At 43.5% G+C, this 10,588-nt stretch overlaps 1 protein-coding gene across 1 annotated transcript in view; it reads right to left on the reverse strand.

Moving 5' to 3' along the window:
- Positions 1–1,567: 1,567 nt before the first annotated feature.
- The window catches only part of Gtf2f2 (general transcription factor IIF subunit 2), a 113,423-nt gene continuing 104,402 nt past the window's right edge, over positions 1,568–10,588 (reverse strand). Inside the window, exon 8 of the mRNA XM_021203492.2 lies at positions 1,568–1,868. Within this exon, the coding sequence (XP_021059151.1) occupies positions 1,749–1,868 (120 nt within the window). The 3' untranslated portion in view covers positions 1,568–1,748. The remainder of the gene's footprint in view (positions 1,869–10,588) is intronic.

Here is a 10,588-nt window from a genome sequence, read left to right on the forward strand (position 1 = left end):
GCATCCTTCTGTTTCAGGGAAGCATCTCAGAACAAAACGGCAAGTTCTGTGGGAAGGTAGACCATGTACTTTACCCAGCACACTTAGTTCTGCAGTTCTCACAGCATCCTGCGGGCTCCTGGACACTAGACTTCCAGGTATCAAGAAGTGGAGGGGATCCAAGTTCCAGTGGATGTCATCAATGAATAAATGTATGAAATTGTCAAACAATAAATAAAAGGTTTTCAAAAGGAGGGACAAGGGGCAGACCCCATTGAACTCCTACCCCAGAATGAGGCCGGTAAGGCACTGTGGGTGGCTGGTCACCAGGACTGCCTTCCTTAGGCAGACCTGTAGCTTACAGTGGGAGGATGAAGACAACATTTTCCTTACAATAGCAAATGTGGCAAGATCCTTCTCTTAATGAAACACTATTTCCTTGCTTTAAGTATACTGCGTTTTCTTAACATTTCTGGCACCTGAACTGTCTGGCTGTAGGCATCCAGAAGCAGAGGATGTGATGTGCACATGCCCTAAGCAGCCTCTCAGTGTACTTACTTTGTCGGAGCGACTTTGGACCGCGTTAACACGTGACACTGTCCTGAAGGAGTCCATCATGTACATGTACTGCTTCCATCCACAGTCGACCGAGGACAAGAAGAGCATTCTGGTGCGCCAACGCACCACCGGACAGCCCCGATTTAGTTGGCGATAGAGTCTGATAGCAAAGGGTCAGCCCCTGCCTGTACAGGGGGCAAAATTCTCAGGCCAAAGCCCGTCTCCAAGGAGCTTCTATCTGGTTAGAGAGATTCAACTTAAAGTTGGAAAGTTACTTAACTTTCAATTGTTATTTTAAGAGATTTAAAAAAATTATTTTCATTTCTGTGTCTGTGTAAATGTATGGACATGTATGCGTGGAGACCTGTGGGGACCTAAGAGGGCATGGATCCTTGAGGCTCGAGTTACAAACAGCTGAGAAAGAAACCGACTTGGATGCTGGGAACCAAACTCCTATCCTTTACAAGAGCAGTGTGTGCCCATAACTACTAAGCCAGTTCTCCAAGCGGAGCATTAACTGTCTAGAGTTTAGACTGTTTCTCTTTCCAGTATCACAAAGGTAAAATAAGCCAGTGATAACAGTTGCCATCTAGTACAAAGGGAACCGATCTCTTTATTAACTTATGTTTGGAGGTGAAATATTACCTCTGTAGAAAGGGACGAGTTCCCACTTCAGTTTCAGAAAAAGTAACTTGGACTCTGTGTTCCTTTAACAGTTTCTTAGCTGACGCCTCTCCCTCCCACCTTTCTCCTTTCTCACCTTAGTTCCTCAGAGATACAATTTTCATTTAGGAAATATCCCACTTACACTTGCAAAGTTAACCAAAATAAAAACAAAAGTAGTTTTAATTCCCAGACCCCTACCCATACCATAATTTTTTTCTTTTATGGGGGAGGTCTTGCTGTGTATTCCAGGCTGGTCTCAAACTCTCTCACACCCGCCTGCCTCAGTCTCCTGAGTGTTGGACACATGCATGTGCCAGCATGCCCACTGAATGGTGAAACATGAGTTTAGTTTATAAATAACATCTTTCTCTTCAGAAAACACTTAAGAAACTTTTATGGAATCCCAGCTTTAACAGTTTACTGAGAGGAATGGCAGACCCAGGTGTCTTTGTCCTGTCAAGGCAGGCAGGCAACTTGTGGGTGTGGCGTGGTATGGGCTGGCCAGGCCTGCCCGCCCGCCTTTGGCTGCTTTGCACACGCTTCTCTCAGTCGCTCTTCTCTTCTGTTTGGTAATGCCTGTACTCAGGCTTCAGCTCCCATGTATTCTTGTGAATTCCTTTTACATTCTGAATGCCAATTTCTTTCAAGATTTCTTTCAGGTATCCCTAAAAACAAAACAAATCAACAACAAAAAGTGCTACAGATGAGGTTATCAGGGCAGGAAATGACACTTACAATGAAATACACTACTCACATGTAACAAAACTAGCATCCTTAAAACCCAAATAGGGTTCCTATAAAAGGGTTCAACAAACTTTTTCCTCCAGCCCTACAACGTATTCCTTACTAAACACAGAACCATGTGCATCAAAGGCCTGGAAGTCCTAAACAGAGAGGAATCTAGAGGAAAATATACTCTAACTGCTGCTCGATGTTTACTGAATTCAATGGAGGGCAATGTGCTCTTGACTTCAGTGACTTAACACTCAGACCACAGACTGCAATCAACAGTTTTATGAGCATCCACACAAATGACACACCCTGTAGGGATGGGAAATAATAGTCAAGAAGCAAGCATATGATGAGTACCTAGAATTCCCTACTTCTGTAAGATGTGCTTTTCTTTAAAGACAGGATCTCATTATGCTAGATAGGCCTCAACTACCAAGTTCCACGAGCCTCTGTTTTCTGACTGCTGGGAATAAAATGGTGAGCCACACCCCATCTGACCTAAGATGGATCTTCAAACCCGAGTTTCAGACTACCCCTTTCCTGTGGAATAAGCAGAGAGAAGACTAAGAACGAGAGGGTGCAGGCTTCCTGTGCTTGGCTTACATTATTTTATGTCCCCAGAACCTGCTTACTGAATGATTACTGGAGTCATGGGAATTAAGACTGTGTTAAGTGGACTACAAAACCCTGCCTTTGTTTGCCAAAGCCCTCTGAAGCACCCACTATAAACTGACCAATACAAATGACAGTAACCTCTAGAAAAGAAAGCTAATTATTCACAAGTGTTTTGTTCTGCCAACAAACAAATACCCTAACCAATCTAACTCCTGAGTGTCTGCTTCAAAGAACTAGGCACAATATTAAGGCGGCTCTTCTCACTGCAGGAGGGTATAGTTCACTGAAAACAGGGGTACTAATGGTTGAGGGACTCCTGTCTACATAATATCTGTACCGAATGCACTACTACCCAAACCACATCGTGTGTTTATCTTTAACAAACCCCTGTGTGTGCACATACAGATAGGATTTTACTCTGTAGCCCTGGCTGGCCTGGAACTCTCTTATGAAACCAGCTAGCTTCAAACTCAAGAGATTTACCTGCCTCTGCTTTCAGAGTACTGGGATTAAAGGTGTTTGCCACTATGACCCCTCCCTTTATAAATAGGGTCTGACAATACAGCCTAGGCTAGCCTGCAACACTCTATGTAGACCAGGCTTGCCCTAAACTGGTGGAGATCTCCCTGGTTCTGCCTCCAAGTGCCACCAGACTCAAACTTGTCCTTGGTTTTTTTGTTTGTTTGTTTGTTTTGTTTTGAGACATGGTGTCATTAAGCTGTCCAGACTGAGCTCAAATCTGTGTTCCCGTTCTCTGTCCAAGTCCCTAGCTGATTAGGAAGATCCACACTCTCTGCTCTGCGCCTGGCCTCAACAGGACGTGTTACCAAAGAATCAAATCCCCGCCTCTGCTGATTTGAAACAATGGAGCACAATCCATTAACCCACAGATAGGCTGTCAACCAGAAGTTTGTTTCTTTTTGAGACAAGGTCTCACTATGTAACTCTCTGGCTGTTCTAAAACTCTCTATGTAGACCAGGCTGGCCTCGAACTATGACATCAGCCTGCCTCTGCCTCCACCTCCTGAAAACTGGGATTAAAAGCATGCACCACTACCACCAGGCTTGTCTTCTGGAAATGTAACAGCAGAGACTAGAGCTCAGTGAGGTTCTTGGAATGCTGAGCATCTCTGTCTACTAGACAGCCTTCCACAAACAGGCCCCAGCAGGTGGCAGCAATGCGCTCAATGAGGTCTGGGTTCCCCAGGCGGCTTGTCTGCCTCCCACACCTTCTATAGTTGGCTTTGCTAAAGGCATGAGTGTGAATGAGTAAGCATTTGGGCTTGGACAAGCAGGTAATGTGCATGTCTGCCATCTGCTATTTCAAATTACACTTGAAAAAATGGGGCACTGTTCATAAACTACTTTCTAATTAAACTGGATTCATAAATGGAAAATGATGGGTTAGGCACAAACGATTTTCAGTTTAGGTGCCAAGAATGACATCTTTGTAAAATTCCAAAGAATGGCTCATTGTGAGGCTGCTAAGATCCTGTTGCACAAACAATCACACAGTTGTGGATGCACAGCAGTGGTCCAAACACAAACAGCAATCACCAGGAGCATTTGGGCGACCCAGCAAAAGCAGCTCTGCTAACTTCAAGTTCTGTGCCCATCTGTAATCTTGGCCAAGAAAACAGAAAAGCCAGAAGAGTGTTCAACATGAAACGGTAAAGCCGTCTTCACTGGGATGGAGAGATGGTTCAGTGGTGAGAGGCTAGGCTCACAACCAAACAGACCAAGTTTTCATTCTACAAACCACTTGTTCCCATGCATGCCTTTCTTTTGGTAATGTAGCCCACGGACTTACTACAAGGAGGGGGTGAGATGACCACATTCTACTCACCTGGTCAAGTAACAAAAGAGAATCAGAACCACAGCACCCGACCAGGCCACAACTCTGCAGGGTTCTGTTTTCAAATTTCCTTAATGTGGGTTAATGTGGGTTTAGGGAGTGTTAGGACTAGGTGCAAGCATCCTGCGATGGTTTCTCTGCTGACTACCAGCCAGCCCATCCAATGCAGTTCTTTTCTTCTCCAGCTCTACCAACCTAAGAGGCCTGATCTGTGTTTTGTCATATATCTCAGTGAGAAGCATTATTTACATAATAATCAACTGAACTTGATTAAGAACAGCTCTGACAGGGAGGAATTACCACTCCTAATGCTTTCAGTAAGTTAATCACAGACCCGGCTTGGCATCTAGTCACAAAAACTGCCCCTAAAAGCTTAAAGCAAGTGCCCACTATGTGTGCCCCAGGTGGCACATGGGGAATGTGTGTCTTCTGGGGTACCACAAGAGAAAGGGCATTGTTATAGACAGAATTTTCTGTGCGAGCAAGTTGACTCCTTTCAGAGATGTGGAGAGAACAAAGGACTTCCTTACTAATGAAGCAGTTAGTGACTGGAGGCACAAGCTTGCTCATTAAGAAGCCAGTACACAGGAGGAGTAAGCAGTGAGAGAGGACCAGATGGTTCCACCCCTTTAGACAGTGTAAACTGGGAACAGGAGGGAAGGTGGTACCCGGGGCTTCTGTGTAGCCTGGGCCTGCGGTTGTCTTCTTTCCTCCTCACTGCTGCCCCACCCCTACCCCGGGTCTTCTCTGGGTTCCACTGCTTGTGGTTCTTCCTCTGAAAACTCTAAGCAGCCGACAGATGGGTAATGAAAATGGTCAAAGGATAAAACCCCGCCTGTCTCTACATTTCATTCAAACCTTGAAAAGCCAGATAATTATTGCATTAATACCTGTGTGCTAAAAAAGCCTTATCTGTCTGGCAGTGGCAAGTGTCTTATAGGTCTGAAGGGTTCAGATAAAGTTCACTTTCTTTTTAATTTTAAAACAATGTCTCAGTGTATATAGCCCTGGCTGGTCTCTGCTACCTTCAAGCTCACCTCCTATCTCTGTCTCCCAAATGCTGGGATTAGAAGTGGCTCCTTTAATTTTGGTTGAAGACAGTATTGAAGACAATGTTGGAATAATTCCTTATATATGTAACAGGCTGAACTATGGCTCTTAATGGTTTAAATTGGGACCAAAACAACACATTACATATACCTGAAATCATTAACCACTGGGAAATAGACAGCCAAGTCTTAATAAAGGAGAAAACATCACTTATTCTGAAAACTATCTGAATATGAATTCTTATTCAGGATGACGTGTCAAGGTAGAAGGCAGATCTACAGTTGTCTAGGATTTGGGGGTAAGTGACTGCTAATGGATAGGAGGTTTGGGGTGTGTGTGGAACTGCTCTAAAGCTGATTGTGATGATGGTTTTGTGACTTTCAATATACTAAGGTACACTGACCTGTACAGCTCCACACAGTATATTCTACAAACAAGGCTTTAAGTTAGGAAGAATGATTTGAAATAAACTTCATGTGCTGGCAAACATTTTAGGAGGCTGAGGCAGGGAAGAAGCCATGTACGAGCCAGGCTAGACTATTCACTGCGTTCAAGGCTGCCTGGACTACACAGTGAAAAAGGGAAGAAAAGTTAATTTTCCAGCCCAGCAGTTTAAGTGTGGCTCTACATGTTATCAATAATTAAAGTTACGGAGAGTTCCAGTCTAGAGATAAGGCTGTCTGATGCTGCAACAGTCTTGCTTAGGCGGCTGAGGTGAGATTGGGGGACCCCAGATGCAGAGCCTGACATAAACAAGGCTCTCATGAAGGAAACCGGTTCCATGTGGACAGCAAGTCAGAGAACTCGCCTCACCTTGCCTCTGCAGCTTGTTTGGGAACTAAGAAGCCAGCAGAGGGCAGTTACTGATCTCACAGTTTTACTTCACGCTTTCAAACTGAGTGAGCGGCGGCTCAGTAAGAACACTGGCTGCTCTTCCAGAGGACCCAAGTTCAGTTCCCAGTCCCTACACTAGGTAGCTCACAGCTCACTGTCAGGTCCAGGGGATCGGACACCTTCTCTCCCGGTCTCTGCAAGAACAGGCACAGCACTCTACCCTGGGTTACCAGTTATAGGGAAATTCCATTCATATTTTGCTCATAAAAAATCCACAATTTTGTTTTTTGGACATCTGTTCTCAATACTATCACCCATGTAGCTACTTCTATATAAGCTTGAGTTGTTTGGGTATGTTACTAAATTTATCTTAAAATATGACCTCATTCACAAATGAGGGTGAGGAAAAAACCCCAGAGAAAACCAGAAACAGTGAGAAGCTGGGCCTGCTAGTCCATGCCTGTAAGTCCTAACCTCAGGAAGAGCAAACAAGAGGACACCCAGGTCGAGGGCAGCAGAGCTCCAGTTCTGGGTCACAGGCAGGCAGTCTGGGCAGCCTAGTGTGATCTTGACTCAAAAACAAACTTAATACAGGGCCAGGATAGAGCTGAGGGTTCCCAGAGCCAGGAGTTCCAGGTCAGACCCAGCCTCAGCCAGTTCTTGACCAACCTGAGCTATGGGATTCTGTCTTAAACTGACCAGTACTCTAGTTGCTTCCATTTCTAATAGTGTATTTCTCTTCCTTAATAAATTGCCTATATTTCTACCACAAATAATAATGATGATGATAAAATGAAAAATAAATAAAACCAAAACCTCTACTCAATAGAAACATTCAGATTTTATAAATATATTTAAAATTCACCTACTTATAGTCAACAGTTATCTTAGACCAACATTTCCTATTTTAAAACTTCTAATTAAGACTCTTCTTCATGAATCAGGAATAACTATCCTCAAAATAGACTGCTACTGCTACTAATTAATACACTCTATTGGAAAATCTCATATCATTGATACTACTTCAAGAACTGAAGGAATGGGAACTGAGAACGATTAAAAACAGAGACAAAGAAATGAAATGAAGGGGGGGTATAGGGAACTTTCGGGATAGCATTTGAAATGTAAATAAAGAAAATAATAATAAAGAAAAAAAAAAGAAGTGAAATGAAGACAGGGAAGCTGCAGGCAGAACGCAGCCGGTAACGCACTGCAGCTATCGGACAGTATACTTCAGGTGTGCGGGGACTATGAGAAGACCCACTGTCACCTTGGGATTAGGAGCTGCATAAGCTTGTGCTCTATTTTCTGCACATCTGCCCACGATCAATGACACTACATAAAAAGCAGAAAGGAATCTTATATTGTGAGAAAAACACATTTTGCCTCCTCATTAAAAAGGTATTTCATTGTTAGAAAAACATTTCCTGGCTTGTCCACAGATCTATCTGTGCTGGAATAGACATCAGGACACAATAATGAGTTTCCTCTTCAGCCGAGGTTAGAACAACTGTGTCCAAGCCACAGCACTGCCCCGGGCCTGTTAGGTAGAAATGAGCTGTTTCTATGCAGCCATCTTAAGAACTGAAGCTGGAGGCCAGGATTTGTAGTTCAGAGCTTGAAGAAGACATAGGGATTTCTGTCTGGCTTGGTACGGTACAGAAATCAAGTTCTGCTCTGGAACTGTAGGGATGGCTCAGTCGGTAACTGCTTGCCAAGCAGGCACGACGTCCTAAGTGTGACCCCTGGAACACACTCGTGAGACTGGGCAGGGAAGAAGGGTGTGCTTGCAGTCACAGCACTGGGGAGGCAGAGACGGGCAGATCCCTAGGGCTTGCTGGCTAGCCACCCAAGACTAATTTGAAACCCCAGGCCACTGAGAGACCACATCAAAAGGTAGCACCCGAGGAATGATATCCAACGCTGACCTTGGCTCCACTCATGAACTGCAGGTACAGCTGCCCCTTCCCTCTCCTAAGCGCTACTGTGACTACATCATACCTGGAACTACCGCTGACTAGACAGTATGGGGAAGGAGGACCAGTGGGTCTTGGGAGGCTACAGCATTTCCTGGCCTGATCTGATGGGTCCAGAAACAGACACTCAACTCCTACTGAATACATCAGAACCCATCCTGGGGCTTTACAGGAACAACCAGGATAGGTCTTTTGAGTGGTTGCTAGCTACTAGGAGGCCATTTTGGCTACCCTAATACAAAGCACCTGCTTATAAAGAAAGACAACAAAGATGAATGAGTGGAAGGAACAGTTTTAACTAGAAAATACTAGGAACTAGTTCAAGCTATCTCTAAAGCTATGTTCTGGAACTTTACAGCAACGCGAGGCAATAAATCTTATTTTTGTTGATGCTAGTTTTTGTTTGTTTCTGTCCCTTGTAATTGAAAATCATCACCAATTCACAGATCCCTAGTAGGATATGCTTGGAAAATTTTAGATTTGTTGGGAAAGATGCACATTATTTCAAATTCCCTAGCTATTTTATCCTTGGAGAAATACTATACAGTCTTTTTATTCCAAATTAAACTTAAATTACCCCCGCCCCACACATTCACTTAAATTATATTTATATATATTCTTTCATTTTATGCGATTGGGTGGTATTTGGCTTGTACGTATGCCCATCCCTAGAAATGTCTTTACAGACATTGCAAAGCAGCATATGGGTACTGGGAATCAAACCTAGGACCCCTGGAGAACACAAGTACTCTAATCATGGGGCCATCTTTCCAGCTACAAATTTATTTTCATTTTAGGCATATATTTGCCTGCATATATGTATGCTCATCACACCCATGCCTGGTACTCTTGGAAGCTAGAGGAGTGCAGTGGATCCCCTGGACCTAAAGTTGTGAGCTGCCATGTGGGTGCTGGGAACCGAACCTAGGTTCTCTGGAAGAGCAATCAGTGTTCTTAACTGCTGAGTCACTTCTGCAGACCTTTACTATTTATTCTGATCTTTACTTAGGCCTATCTGGAAATGAACCATGAGTTCAAATGCTGATAGAGTGTTGTAACTGCTTTGTTTATAGAATACCAACATTGCAAAGAAGCAACTGTTTGTTGGGCAGGACTACCTAACTATGGGTACTAAGTTGTACTTAGATTTTCCCGTGTCTCAAACCTACTCTATTAAACATATGCCAATTATTCAACTGTCTGTTCTGAATGAAAGGTGGGGGCTGTTAAGATGGGGGCTGCTAAGATGGCTCAGTGGTAGAGGCACCTTTAGCAAGCCTGATGACCTGATTTTGATCCACTGAATCTACATGGTGGACAGAACTAATTCAACTATACGATCCTCAAACTTCTACATGTGCACCCACAAATAGAAAATGGCTTGTATTTTTAAAGGCAATGTTATGTGTGTTTCTATTTCAGGATAAAACATGGAGGAACACTAGACAAACAGCAAATCTCAAACATCACCAAGTGCTGGGAGAAATAACAGGTTTCCTCTGCTGATGATTCATATTTAATTATTACTTTTAAACCATTTTTATTTTATTTTATGTATATGAGTGTTCTCTCTGTCTGTCAGTGCACTACATACATACCTGGCGCTCATGAAAGCCAAACAAGAGCACTGGACCCCCTATGTTCTAGATGGTTATGTGTTGCTATGTGGAAATGGGAATCAAACTCCGGTCCCCTGGAAGAGCAGCTAGCACTCTAAGCACTAAGCCATCGCTACAGCCCCCAACTGTTTCCTGTTTTAAAGAGAGTAAAAAGAACTAAAAGCTGAACCTATACAAACATTCCGTTCAATAGATATCATATCCCTGACTTTGTAGTACCAGGTCCCAAAGCTTTACCCTTTAAAACTGGCTTAGCTTTGAGAAACTCCTACAGTTCGGGTTGCCCACATAAGCTATATCATGATACACATGCTAGAAAGGGCACTCTAGAGTAGCCTCTGTGATGGGCAAGTTTGCTTGCAGAAATGAAAGCTTTTAGGAAGAAAACAGACTAGAAAAAAGAAAAGACTAGGGGTGAGTAGCCCCAGAACTACAATAGTGCAGCAGAAGATTTGGAGTCTGACGGCAGTTAGATATGTAAGTAAGGCAGCAAGAGAGCAAGAAAGCGGGGCGGTGTGTGTATGTGTGTGTTAGGTTTTTTGTTTTGTTTTGCTTTTGCTGTGAAAAGACATCATGACCATGGCAGCTCTTTTTCTTTTCTTTTTTTTCTTTTTTTTTTTTTTTTTTTCGAGACAGGGTTTCTCTGTGTAGCTCTGGCTGTCCTGGAACTCACTCTGTAGACCAGGCTGGCCTTGAACTCAGAA

Source organism: Mus pahari, chromosome 8, assembly GCF_900095145.1.
Source record: "Mus pahari chromosome 8, PAHARI_EIJ_v1.1, whole genome shotgun sequence".
NCBI lineage: Eukaryota > Metazoa > Chordata > Mammalia > Rodentia > Muridae > Mus > Mus pahari.